This window comes from Anomaloglossus baeobatrachus, chromosome 4 (genome assembly GCF_048569485.1).
Source record: "Anomaloglossus baeobatrachus isolate aAnoBae1 chromosome 4, aAnoBae1.hap1, whole genome shotgun sequence".
Lineage (NCBI taxonomy): Eukaryota > Metazoa > Chordata > Amphibia > Anura > Aromobatidae > Anomaloglossus > Anomaloglossus baeobatrachus.
Window position 1 is genome coordinate 96370251 of NC_134356.1, and position 14719 is coordinate 96384969.

General features: G+C 46.8%; 1 protein-coding gene across 2 annotated transcripts in view; it reads left to right on the top strand.

Moving 5' to 3' along the window:
• The window catches only part of VDAC1 (voltage dependent anion channel 1), a 66464-nt gene that overhangs the window by 22655 nt on the left and 29090 nt on the right, over positions 1-14719 (top strand). For both annotated transcript variants that reach the window (XM_075344485.1, XM_075344486.1), the window contains exons 3-5: positions 10956-11005; positions 13136-13288; positions 13378-13430. In XM_075344485.1, the coding sequence (XP_075200600.1) occupies positions 10956-11005; positions 13136-13288; positions 13378-13430 (256 nt within the window). The remainder of the gene's footprint in view (positions 1-10955; positions 11006-13135; positions 13289-13377; positions 13431-14719) is intronic.

A 14719-nucleotide genomic window follows, 5' to 3' on the forward strand; every position in this document is an offset into this window, starting at 1 on the left:
AGCGAGCAGCAATGAGGGCTGGAGTATGATTTACATGCTCCACTCCCCTCACTGTACACAGTATGAGCGCCCGTTTCGCGCTCTTTCTAGGCCACGCCCACAGCTTCCTCAGCTCGTCAGGACGCCGCAGCCATTCCTGTCAGCTCCACCGACGCTGCAGAGAGGGACATATTCATGGACACGGTCTCTGGTGGCCTCACAACCGCTTAGGCGGCTGGTAAACAGCACATGTGGTGCTAGCCCCATGGTGCTGTATTGTATGGGTACATTATTTGTGTACTGTATATAATTTACACTGTATGAGCACAGTTCTTTCTGGCTATATACCCTATTGTGTTACTCAGGGAAAACTATAGCATGGCGCCCATAAAAGGCAGGGGTGCCAAAACACAGGCTTATTATGTTGCCTGCGCCGCATGTAAGACCCAGCTACAGGCAGGTTCCACTGACCCTCATTGTGTACAGTGTTCGACCCCTGTGACACTTCCTCAGCCGGATCCTCTGCTAAGAGGGGCCCAGGGGGGGCCACCTGTTGACACTGTCCAGGTGACGGGGACTGAGTTTGCAGCCTTTAAGGATCAACTCTCTGAGACTATGGCTAAGATACTAGAAGCCTTGCAGTCCAGACCGGTATCTCAGCAAAGGGACTCTGTTGAATCATTGTTCCCTGACCCCCCTCAGTTGGACCAACAATGTCCTCACGGGGTATCTCATACATCCCAGACGGAGGGTTCGGACTTAGAACCTAGCCCCAGATCGTCTAAGCGAGCCCGCTTAGAATTTCCCTCGACATCATATTGTTTAGGGTCTCAGCGGGGGGATTCTCTGGTTGATGATGCGGAAACAGCTGATCAGGATTCTGATCCTGGGAGCGCTCTCAATCTTAATTCTCCAGACGGGGACGCCATAGTGAATGATCTTATTGCATCCATTCATCAGTTGCTGGATATTCTTCCCTCAGCCCCTCCGGCGGAGGAGTCTGATTCTCAGCAGGAGAAATTTCGCTTCAGGTTCCCCAAGCGTACACAGAGTATGTTTCTAGACCACTCTGATTTCAGAGAGGCAATCCAGAATCACCATGCTTGTCCGGATAAGCGTTTCTCTAAGCGCCTTAAGGATACACGTTATCCTTTTCCCCCGGAAGTGGTTAAAGGTTGGATTCAATGTCCCAAAGTGGATCCTCCAATCTCCAGACTGGCGGCTAGATCCATACTTGCAGTGGAAGATGGGGCCTCGCTTAAAGATGCCACTGACAGGCAGATGGAGCTCTGGATGAAATCCATCTATGAAGCTATCGGAGCTTCTTTTGCCCCAGCATTCGCAGCCGTATGGGCGCTACAAGCTATATCAGCAGGTCAAGCGAAAATTGAAGCGGCCGCGCCACAAGTGGCTTCCATTACCTCCCAGACCTCGGCAATTGCGTCTTACGCTATGAATGCTGTCCTGGACTCTGTGAGCCGTACGGCAGTTGCGACCGCCAATTCGGTAGTAGTCCGCAGGGCCTTGTGGCTACGGGAGTGGAAGGCAGATTCCGCTTCCAAAAAAGCGTTTAACCGGTTTGCCAATTTCTGGCGACAGGCTCTTTGGCGAGCGCCTGGATGAAATCATCAAACAATCCAAGGGAAAGGATAAATCCTTACCCCAGCCCAAGCAGAACGTCTCCCAACAGAGGAGAGGGCAGTCGATGTTTCGGTCCTTTCGGGGCGCGGGCAGGTCCCAATTCTCCTCGTCCAAAAGGTCTCAGAAAGAACAAAGGAACTCTGATGCATGGCGGTCTAAGTCACGTCCTAAAAAGGCCATTGGGAGCACCGCTAACAAAGCGGCTGCCTCATGACTTCTACCTCCTCTAGTAGCATCCTCGGTCGGTGGCAGGCTCTCCCGCTTTTGCGACACCTGGCTGCCACAAATAAAAGACCGCTGGGTGAGAGACATTCTGTCTCACGGTTACAAGATAGAGTTCATCTCTCGTCCCCCGACTCGATTCTTCAGGTCTTCTCCGCCTCCCGAGAGAGCCGAGGCTCTTCTGCAGGCGCTGGGCACTCTGAAGGCAGAAGGAGTGGTGGTCCCTGTTCCTCTTCATCAACGGGGCCACGGTTTTTACCAGGGCTGTGGAGTCGGAGTCGTGGAGTCGGAGTCGGAGTCGGAGCTCATTTTGGTGGAGTCGGAGTCGGTATAAAATGCACCGACTCCGACTCCTAAAATATATAATAAATTGGGGACAGGAGTGCAATGCAGAATGTGCTGAATATTTTACTAAATAATAACATTTAGTATAATGCTTATATTTAAGTGAAAAATTTATTGTAGTACAATGTGAACATCAGACATTTAATTGTTTTTATGATACAATAATCAAGATATTTGGATAGAACATAAAATATTTATTGGAATACAACTTTAGAACACAAAAAACTAATAAATTGTAAATATGTAAAATATATTATATATATATATATATATATATATATATATATATATATATACAGTGTATATACACACACAAGATATATATGTAATCTACTGTATATTACATAGTGTATTACATATTTACAATTTATTACAGTTTTTTGTGTTCTAAAGTTGTATTCCAATAAATATATTTTATGTTCTATCCAAATATCTTGATTATTGTATCATAAAAATTATTAAATGTCTGATGTTCACATACACATATTCATGTACTACAATAAATTTTTCACCTAACTATAAGCAATATATGTAGGAGTCGGAGTCGGAGTCGGAGTCGGAGTCGGAGTCGGAGTCGGAGTCGGAGTCGGAGTCGGAGTCGGAGTCGGAGTCGGAGTCGGAGTCGGAGTCGGAGTCGGAGCCGGAGCCGGAGTCGGAGCCGGAGTCGGTGCAAGAGAATTTGAGGAGTCGGAGTCGAAGGTTTGGCTTACCGACTCCACAGCCCTGGTTTTTACTCCAACTTGTTTGTGGTCCCAAAGAAGGACGGGTCTTTCCGTCCTGTCCTAGACCTGAAACTTCTCAACAAACACGTAAAGACCAGGCGGTTCCGGATGGAATCCCTTCGCTCCGTCATCGCCTCAATGTCCCAAGGAGATTTCCTTGCATCGATCGATATCAAAGATGCTTATCTCCACGTTCCGATTGCCCCAGAGCACCAGCGCTTCTTGCGCTTCGCCATAGGAAACGAACACCTGCAGTTCGTGGCACTGCCATTCGGCCTGGCAACAGCCCCACGGGTTTTCACCAAGGTTATGGCTACTGTAGTAGCGGTCCTCCATTCTCAGGGTCACTCGGTGATCCCGTACTTGGACGATCTGTTGATCAAGGCACCCTCTCTAGAGGCATGCCAACACAGCCTTGACGCTACCCTGGAGACTCTCCAGAGTTTCGGGTGGATCATCAATTTTCCAAAGTCAAATCTGACACCGGCCCAATCGCTCACATACCTTGGCATGGAGTTTCATACCCTCTCAGCGATAGTGAAGCTTCCGCTGATCAAGCAGCGGTCACTACAGACAGGGGTACAATCTCTCCTTCAAGGCCAGTCACACCCCTTGAGGCGCCTCATGCACTTCCTGGGGAAGATGGTGGCAGCAATGGAAGCAGTCCCTTTCGCGCAGTTTCACCTGCGTCCTCTTCAATGGGACATCCTACGCAAATGGGACAGGAAGCCGACGTCCCTCGACAGGACCGTCTCCCTCTCTCAGGCGACCAAAGCTTCCCTTCGGTGGTGGCTTCTTCCCACTTCATTGTCGAAGGGGAAATCCTTCCTACCCCCATCCTGGGAAGTAGTCACGACGGACGCAAGTCTGTCAGGGTGGGGAGCGGTTTTTTCTCCACCACAGGACTCAGGGTACGTGGACCCGGCAAGAGTCCTCGCTTCAGATCAATGTTCTGGAAATTCGGGCAGTGTATCTTGCCCTGAAAGCGTTCCAGCAGTGGCTGGAAGGCAAGCAGATCCGAATTCAGTCGGACAAATCTACAGCGGTGGCATACATCAACCACCAAGGCGGCACACGCAGTCGACAAGCCTTCCAGGAAGTCCGGCGGATTTTGATGTGGGTGGAAGCCACGGCCTCCACCATATCCGCAGTTCACATCCCAGGCGTGGAAAACTGGGAAGCAGATTATCTCAGTCGCCAGGGCATGGACGCAGGGGAATGGTCCCTTCACCCGGACGTGTTTCAGGAGATCTGTTGCCGCTGGGGGGTGCCGGACGTCGACCTCATGGCGTCCCGGCACAACAACAAGGTACCAACGTTCATGGCACGGTCTCAAGATCCCAGAGCTCTGGCGGCAGACGCCTTAGTTCAGGATCGGTCGCAGTTTCAGCTCCCTTATGTGTTTCCTCCGCTGGCACTGTTGCCCAGAGTGTTACGCAAGATCAGGGCCGACTGCCGCCGCGCCATCCTCGTCGCTCCAGACTGGCCGAGGAGGTCGTGGTACCCGGATCTGTGGCATCTCACGGTCGGCCAACCGTGGGCACTACCAGACCGACCAGACTTGCTGTCTCAAGGGCCGTTTTTCCATCTGAATTCTGCGGCCCTCAACCTGACTGTGTGGCCATTGAGTCCTGGATCCTAGCGTCTTCAGGGTTATCTCAAGAAGTCATTGCCACTATGAGACAGGCTAGGAAACCAACGTCCGCCAAGATTTATCACAGGACGTGGAAAATTTTCCTGTCGTGGTGCTCTGCTCAGGGTTTTTCTCCCTGGCCATTTGCATTACCTACTTTTCTGTCCTTCCTTCAATCTGGACGGGAAAAGGGTTTGTCGCTCGGTTCCCTTAAGGAACAAGTTTCAGCGCTCTCTGTGTTTTTCCAGAAGCGCCTAGCTAGACTTCCACAGGTACGCACGTTCCTGCAGGGAGTTTGTCACATCGTTCCACCTTACAAGCGGCCGTTAGAACCCTGGGATCTAAACAGGGTGCTGATGGTTCTTCAGAAACCACCATTCGAGCCAATGAGAGATATTTCTCTCTCACGCCTTTCGCAGAAAGTGGTTTTTCTAGTAGCAGTCACTTCACTTCGGAGAGTGTCTGAGCTAGCAGCGTTGTCGTGCAAAGCCCCTTTTCTGGTTTTTCACCAGGACAAGGTGGTTCTACGTCCGGTTCCGGAGTTTCTCCCTAAGGTGGTATCCCCCTTTCATCTCAATCAGGATATTTCCTTACCCTCTATTTATCCTCATCCAGTTCACCAATGTGAAAAGGATTTGCACTTGTTAGATCTGGTGAGAGCACTCAGACTCTACATTTCTCGTACGGCGCCCCTGCGCCGCTCGGATGCACTCTTTGTCCTTGTCGCTGGCCAGCGTAAAGGGTCACAGGCTTCCAAATCAACCCTGGCTCGGTGGATCAAGGAGCCATTTATCGAAGCTTACCGTTCGGCTGGCCTTCCGGTTCCCTCAGGGCTGAAGGCCCATTCTACCAGAGCCGTGGGAGCGTCCTGGGCGGCTACCTGGTCGAGCCTGCACACTTTCACGAAGCACTATCAGGTGCATACCTATGCTGCGGCGGATGCCAGCCTAGGTGGACGAGTCCTTCAGGCGGCGGTTGCCCACCTGTAGGAAAGGGCCGTTTTACGGCTCTCTTACGAGGTATTATTTTACCCACCCAGGGACTGCTTTTGGACGTCCCAATTGTCTGGGTCTCCCAATAGAGCGAAAAAGAAGAAGGGAATTTTGTTTACTTACTGTAAATTCCTTTTCTTCTAGCTCTAATTGGGAGACCCAGCACCCGCCCCTGTTTTTTTGTGTACACATGTTGTTCATGTTGAATGGTTTCAGTTCTCCGAGTTTCCTTCGGATTGAAGTTAAACCAGTTTATAATTATTTTTTCCTCCTTCTTGCTTTTGCACCAAAACTGAGCAGCCCGTGGGAGCACGGGGGGTGTATTGGCAGAAGGGGAGGGGCCTAACACTTTTAAGTGTAGTACTTTGTGCGGCCTCCGGAGGCATAGTAAACAAAATTCCCTTCTTCCTGTTTGGCCACAATTCTTCCATGAAGTATCTACAGACACTTCTGGCCAGACTTTCTTTGGTCAAACAATTCATCTATAGTGCTCAAGGTTGTGCATTTCTTGGTGTTCTTCAGAATAGCTTCAATTGCACACATTTTGCAGGGGAGAGACCTTGCCGGTGCTGTATAACTACCTTGTGAGTTGTTGCTGTGCTCAGTCATGCCATGGTGTATGATCTCTGACATTAACCCCTTCACGACCGGCCGATTTTTCGCTTTCCGTTTTTTTTTCTCGCCATTCTTTTTCTGAGAGACGTAACTTTTTTTTATTTTTCAGTCAATATGGTCATGTGAGGGCTCACTTTTTGCGGAACGAGCTGTACTTTTAAATGAAACCATCAGTTTTACCATATAGTGTACTGGAAAACGGCAAAAAAAATTCCAAATGCAGAAAAATTGCAAAAAAAGTGCAATAGCACTATGGTTTTTGAGATATTTTATTCACTGTTCACTATATGGTAAAACATGATGTGTGGGTGTGATGCCTCAGGTCAGTGCGAGTTCGTAGACACCAAACATGTATATGTTTACTTTTATATAAGGGGTTAAAAAAAAATCGGAAGTTTGTCCGAAAAAAGTGGCGCACGTTTTACGCCATATTCCGTGACCCGTAGCGTTCTCATTTTTCGGGATCTTTGGCTCAGTGACGGCTTATTTTTTGCATCTCGAGCTGACGTTTTTAACGGTACCATTTTTGCGCAGATGCTACGTTTTGATCGCCTCTTATTGCATTTTGCGCAAAAGTTGTGGCGACAAAAAAAACGTCGTTTTGGCGTTTGGAATTTTTTTGCCGCTACACCGTATACTGACGAGATTAATTGATTTTATATTTTGATAGATCGGGCGTTTCTGAACGCGGCGATACCAAAAGTGTGTATATTTTTTTATTTGTTAACCCTTTAATTTTCAATGGGGCAAATGGGGGGTGATTTGAACTTTTAGGGGGTTTTTTTAAATTTTTTAAAAACTTTTTTTTTAATTTTACTAGTCCCCCTAGGGGGCTATTGCGATCAGCAATCCGATCGCTCTGCACGATCTGCTGATCACAGCTACACAGCTGTAAACAGCAGATACGCTCTCTTTCTCTTTTGCTGTGCCGTTGGCACAGTGAAAGTGAAAGCAAGTCATGTGTAGTACAGGAGTCATCACATGACCCTGTGCTACCATGACAACTATCGGAAGTCACGTGATCGCGTCACGTGACTTCCGGTATCGGGCGGTAAGTAAAAGTTTACCGCGATCGCGCTTATAATGGCGCTGTCACGTATTGACAGCGCCATTTAAGGGGTTAATCGGCATGAGCAGATAACAATTCTGCTCGTGCCTAGCAGGCACACATCTCAGCTGTGAAAATCAGCTGAGATGTGCGCCGATCGCGGCATGCTGCCGCCGGAGGACCGCGGGCAGTAACATTATGACATTTAGGACGTAATTTTACTGCCCGCGGTCGTTAAGGGGTTAAAGAAGGATACAATGCAAATCAAAAAGGTCCGCGGAGTCTCTGTTAGGAGTCTCAACACAGAAAATAGCCAGATATTCCTCCGGGAAAGACCTAGCCAAGGGGTGGCTCTTTTTAGGAGACCACCATAACCACCATATTAAATGGCCCTTTTAGTCTATATCCAGCTCTTGACGAGTTTAAAGATATGACAAGGGAAATAGCAAGGCCAGGTATCCATCCACAGACAGCTGTTTCGGGGTATTGCCCCTCATCAGTGTGGAATAGGATTTTGGCCAGGTGGGAGCAATGCCTAGTAGACCAACAAGACAAAACAATCACTGATCTCGGGGAGACCAGCCAGAGAAAACACTGCCGGCAGCCAGAATCCTACTCCACACTGATGTGGGGCAATACCCCAAAACAGCTGTCTGTGGATGGATACCTGGCCTTAGTATTTCCCTTGTCATATCTTTAAACTTGTCAAGAGGTGGGTATTGACTAAAAGGGCCACTTCATATGGTGGTTATGATGGTCTCCTAAAAAGAGCCACTCCTTGGCTAGGTCTTTCTTGGAGGGATATCTGGCTATTTTCTGTGTTGAGACTTCTAACAGAGGCTCCACGGACCTTTTTTATTTGCATACTTCCCAGGGGGCAATGCACCTAGGATTTCACTGTGTTGAGCGCCCTCGCTGGCTGCCGGCAGTGTTTTCTCTGGCTGGTCTCCCCAAGATCAGTGATTGTTTTGTCTTATTAAAGAAGGACAAGCAGTCCTGAAAGTGACTATATGGCCTCAATGGAGCACTGTTCTCATCATCATAGTGTTATTGGTAAAGAAAAGTAGAACAACCAGAACTAGTACCAAGCATAAAATCCAAGAGAATTATTCAATTTGGTAAAATCCAGAAGCAAATATACGCACATAGGTACAGAATATTCACTGCTACCCACTGAAGCCGCCGCTGAGAGGTGGGCGGGATTATGGTTGTAGGAGGCAGTGAATATTCATTCTTTTTAGTAGCGGACACATGTGATCACCCAGCTGCTGCAGTAAGTGGCTAGGTGATAACGTGCGCCCTCTATTAAACAGAAATTAATATTCACTGCTCCCCACGCCCATAATCTCGCCCACCACTCAGTGGCAGCTTTAGTAGGGAGCAATGAATATTCATTTCTGTTTCTGACTCAGTCATATAGATACATGTTTCAAAAAAAAGGCAGTAAATGCATTATGTGCACATGTAGTCAAAATGAGAGGTATGGCAAAAACAGAATCAGGTATGTTACTTATAATTAACTGTAGTGCCAAGAAAAATACATATGCTCAGATACTATCACACTTAAGCCATCCAGTGAACACATATATACTCAAATTTACACCTATTAAATAGTGTATAACCAGAGAAATGCTACCTGACAGAGGTATAACCAGGGATCCACTACATCCGACGCGCGTTTCGCACTGAAATACTTTGTCCGGGGTTGCACTGATGCAATACTGAGCCTGCTGTCAGTCAGTGTGAAGGGTGCGGTTGCAGTCACCGCTCTTTAGGCACAGAGCAGTGACTGAAGCTGTGCCAGCACCCCCCCATGACTGAAAGCTTGAGGCTGTCAGATGGAGTAAAATTAATGTAACTTCTTCCTGGCAGAGGGGCTCTGTGTGGGTGCTGTGGTACTTCAGGATGCTATTAAGCTGTAGATTAACCCCATATCTGCAGACTAATAGCATTGTTTTACATGACAGGTTCCTTTTAAATTAAGTTGCGCAAAATTTTGCAACTTTGAGTTTTCAACCCAGCTTTGGCCAGCTCAGCAAAGTGGTGAGCTGGAGCGGAAGAGGTCTTGGCGAAAGCCGCACGACAAACTTATATGGAGTAACTTACGCCAGAAATGTTACTCCAGCCATGTGTGCAGCAATTGATGACCTAGGCGCACTTTGCTCCAGCGTTCTCATTGGGCCTTAGCAGAGCAGCTCAGCGCCTGACGACGATATACAATGCTCCGGAGGTGGGTAGTGTTCTGCCATCTCCTCATTCTATAATCATCTCCCTCCCCGGCACCATCCAGACCTCTGTATTTCATTGTCCGCAGCGTTGTGCCGCACGCTACACACCTTCCTCCCACCCTGATATTGGCCTTCTGGAGAAGAATTATGATCAAACTTTTGATTCGGAACAAAATCAGAATCTGAAGAAGAGAAACTGCAAAATAATTGGATCAATCTCATTAATCCCCCAACCCTAAGTGGCAGTAAGGCCTCTTTCACACATCAGTATTTTGCATCAGTGTTTAATCAGTATTTGGATGCCAAAACCAGGAATGTCTCCAAAACACAGAACCAGTGTCAGTCTTTCAATTATAGTTTTTCTCTGTAAGTTGCATTCCTGGTTTTGGCATTCAAAATCTGATGAAAAGCTGATGCAAAACACACTGATGAAACATGGTGGTGCGAAACACACTGATGAAACATAGTGGTGCGAAACACACTGATGAAACATAGTGGTGCAAAACAAACTGATGTAACATAGTGGTTCGAAACACACTGATGAAACATAGTGGTGCGAAACACACTGATGAAACATGGTGGTGCGAAACACACTGATGAAACATGGTGGTGCGAAACACACTGATGAAATATATTGGTGCGAAACACACTGATGAAACATAGTGGTGCGAAACACACTGATGAAACACGGTGGTGTGAAACACACTGGCGAAACACGGTGGTGCGAAACACACTGGCGAAACATGGTGGTGTGAAACACACTGATGAAACATGGTGGTGTGAAAAACACTGATGAAACATGGTGGTGTGAAACACACTGATGAAACATGGTGGTGTGAAACACACTGATGAAACATGGTGGTGTGAAACACACTGATGAAACAGTGGTGCGAAACACTGATGAAACATGGTGGTGCGAAACACACTAATGAAACAGTGGTGCGAAACACACTGATGAAACATGGTGGTGTGAAACACACTGATGAAACATGGTGGTGCGAAACACACTGATGTGAAACACTGATGCGTGATAGAGGCCTAATCTAAAGTGTGTGGAATGGGGCACGGAAGCGCTTCACCGCACCAAGGGGAACTGAGTACCTTCATTTGCACATTACAATAAAGTTGTTTTTTAGGGTATTGAAGATCAGGTTTGACACCTAAAATAATTTGTATTGATTTTCCATCTCCTATAAGGCCGTGTATTTAGTTTAACTGTAAATTTGGGCTGACCTATCCTTAACAAGCTATAAGCTTCAGGCGGGGGGCTTCACTTTTACCCTCATTGCTTTTTTGGTCGTCCGGTTGAATTTTACTTGTGACCTCATCCTCATTACAGTTTTTAACCAATATTATATCTTTTTTTTTTGTTTACTGTATCATTGTTTCCTTGTAATAGTCAACATTCACATGGCTGTAATCTGCTGTAGATGAAGAAGTTTGAGTATAGAGATGAGCATTTTACGATTTTAGATGTTTTCATTCCAAAACTCATTCCTTTTTTTAAAAAAAAATCTCTTGTTTTCTTAGGTTTTGGCTTCATAAAGCTCGACTTGAAGACAAAGTCTGAAAATGGACTGGTAAGTTGAAGAGACCTTCCCACTGTGTAACTGGTTAAAGAATTAATGTGTGTCAACCGGATCAGCAATGACAGTGCTAAAAGGGAAGAAGTGGTGCCTTAAAGGGAGTCTGTCAGCGCACAATGACTGTTCAAACCAAGTACAGGCGCTCGGTGTGGCCAAACATGTCAGTGCACCTTCCCACCTACTTGTTCTCCCTCCACCTCCCTCCTAGATGATTGACTGCTCTGGCCTTATTGAATCAGAGAAGTGGGGAGAAAAAGAGTAAACGGGTAGATGGGAAGGCGCACTTAAAGGGTTGTCTTGTCCACAAGTCTGCAGTCACTCTGTATCTCCGATGTCAGAGCCGGGAATGGCGGTCACGTGGTCACGAGTATGGAATATGCATATATCAATGTGAGGCCGTGCCCATCTAGTCAGATTTTGTCCGGATGTCTGCATATTGCACACTTGTGGCCACGTGACCGCCGTTCCCGGCACTGACACCGGAGAATCCTTGCATCTCTCAGTGTGTGATGTGAGGATGCACAAGTCTGCAGTCACACATTTTAGACTGGACAACCCCTTTAAATGTTTGGCCGGTGGGTGCCCGTACTTGGTTTGAACAGTCATTCTGTGCTCACAGACCTCTTTAATTTATTAAAGCACTGCATAAGGTTGTGTTCACATGTTGCTGCCATTTTCCAAAAATAGTTTTGTCGCAATTTTTATGCTGTCAAAACATGTTGGAAATTGCCGAGCTAACACGAGATTTAGTGGCATAGTGCTTCCATTTTCATATTTTCCTCTGCTGCAAGGATCGCCATGGGTCACTTTTTAAAGGGAATATTTTACCAGGCTTTTTACCACCTAATCTGAGAGCAGCATAACGTAGGGGCAGAGATCCTGATTCCAGCAATGTGTCACTTACTGGGCTGCCTAATGTAGTTTTGATAATCTCCTGCTGATTAATCAGTGATTTTATCATTACAGGACTACTTGATGTGCTGCATGTAGTCCAGCGTATTCACGAGTCTGTGTAACCGCTAGATCTGCAGCAGAGAAAAGAGTGATTTTATCAAAATGACAGCAAACAGCTCAGTAAGTGACACATCGCTGGAATCAGGGTCGTTGTCTCTCAGATGGGGGAGCAAAAACCTAGTGACAGATTCCCTTTAATGGTTCCCTTGTATACAGACACTGGTTGTGTATCCTATAGACCTGACACTGGGTGAGCTGACCCCTTTAACATGATATTCACATGTGTAGGTGTGAGGCTTCCTACCAGCGCCAGTGTGTGCAGTTATATTATTGCACTCTTTTCTATATACATTCCATCCATTCTAGGAAAATAAGAACAAGGTATTAATAAATGTAATGTATAAATCCAGCTCCAGAAGTTATAGAATGGTATAAATGGCCTTTTAGCACACACGGCATGTCCCGAGAAAGCGGATACAATCCAATATATAAAGCTGAGTGTATGTATGTGTGTATGTCCGCTAAAGGAATCTGCACTGTCGCATTTACAATCACGAAATTTTGCACACACTCCATGTGACTCAGGGAACGTTTGGGCGGGAAAATTTAACCCCGCACTTTACAGTTAGTCTCCAAAAATTCTGCCTCCATTAAACTGAATAGAGGTGGGAGCTATAGGCTATTAATAGCAACTGTCAGTGGTTCCTATAGGAACGTCATAAACTGTTAGTATAAGAAGCTTATGTGTGAGGTAATATGATGTCGGTGGAGAGACGGATAGAGAGAGACTGAAAAAGACAGACGGAGACAGACGTGGAAAGAGACAGACGTGGAAAGAGACAGACGTGGAAAGAGACAGACGTGGAAAGAGACAGACGTGGAAAGAGACAGACGTGGAAAGAGACAGACGTGGAAAGAGACAGACGTGGAAAGAGACAGACGTGGAAAGAGACAGACGTGGAAAGAGACAGACGTGGAAAGAGACAGACGTGGAAAGAGACAGACGTGGAAAGAGACAGACGTGGAAAGAGACAGACGTGGAAAGAGACAGACGTGGAAAGAGACAGACATAGACACACATACAGAGACTGGGAGAGAGACAGCTACTATCCCGGGCAACGCCAGGTACTTCAGTTAATACATGTATAAGGTTATAATCCTCTTTTCCAGGAATTTACAAGCTCAGGTTCAGCAAATGCAGAGACCAGCAAAGTCAGCGGCAGCCTGGAAACCAAATACAAGTGGTCAGAATATGGCCTGACGTTCACAGAGAAGTGGAACACCGATAACACGCTGGGCACGGAGATCACCATAGAGGATCAGGTAAGGAGGAGACCCGCCCTTGTAGACGCACATTACTAATCCGTATCTGACCGGTGTAAATGCAACTAGTCCATTTCTTTTCCGTTCAGCTTACAAAAGGACTGAAGTTGACCTTTGACTCGTCGTTCTCTCCTAATACTGGGTAAGAACTAACTGTATAACTGTCTATGCCCGGATTCCTTGCTAATATCTGTTATTGATTGGCGTAGGTTGTGATTTCCTTCTGAGCCGTGTCAGTGTCTCATTACCTTACTATAGTGGTGACCGCATTGTAGTGACGTTGTCACCTCCTTAACAATCTGAACCAATCTGAAAGGTGATCAGATGGGTTGGATCACCCCGTCTAATCCTCTTCAACCTGACAGAAGTGATGTGTTTGGCAGCTTAGGGTACTTTCACACCTCCGGTTTATCTTCTGCGGCACAATCCGGCACTTTGCAGGAAAATCGCAACCGGTTTTTTTTTGCTGCCGGTTGCGATTTTCCTGCATAGACTTTAATTAGTGCCGCATTGTGCCGCATGGCCTTGCGTTCCATCCGGTTTTTGCCGCATGCGGCAGATTTAGCCGATGCGGTGGCCGGATGGAACGTTGCCTGGCACGTTTTTTCGTGCGGCAAAAAAAACCGCATCGCGCCGCATTCGGCCGATGCGGCGCATCTCTCAATGCATGCCTATGGCGGCCGGATGCGGCGCGATGCGGCAAATACCGCATCCGGCCGCCGCATGCGGTTTTTGCCACTGCGCATGCTCAGTAGCATGACGCAAGCGGCAAAAAACCGGGCGGGCCGCATGGTAAAAACTTATGCAAAGGATGCGGTGTTTTCACCGCATCCGTTGCATAGCTTGCACAGCCGGATTGAGCCGCAGGGCTCAAGCCGGATGTGTGAAAGTAGCCTTAGAACGCTGCCTCCATAGAAAGCATATAGCAAGCAGCCGTATATCTTGTGACTATGGTCGGCTGTGCATTATCAGGTAGGCTATATAACAGGCAGAAATCACACCTAACTATACCCTACTCAAAATTTGAAAATATACAGGTTGCCATTTCTCCAGTTTTTAATACTTTGTTTCCCTGAAAATAAGACTGGGCCTTATATTTAAGTTTTGGTCTGAAAAATGAGCTAGGGCTTATTTTCAGGGGATCTCTTATTTTTTCCCATTAACAACAATCCACATTTATTCAAATAGTCATATTACAGTCTGGAACATCAGCATAACTTCCAAACCCTGTGTGTAACACCCCTGTGTATCTGTCTATCACCTATCTCTTCTCTATCAAGCTTCTATCTATTACATATATATACACACACTCCGAGTCCACGACGCCGACTCCCACATACAGTGTGTCCACCCATATCCTGTCCACTGCCATTAACTTGAGAACGGCGGCAGCTATAGGCATATAAGTGGTGTCTAGGTATAGTAAAGTAT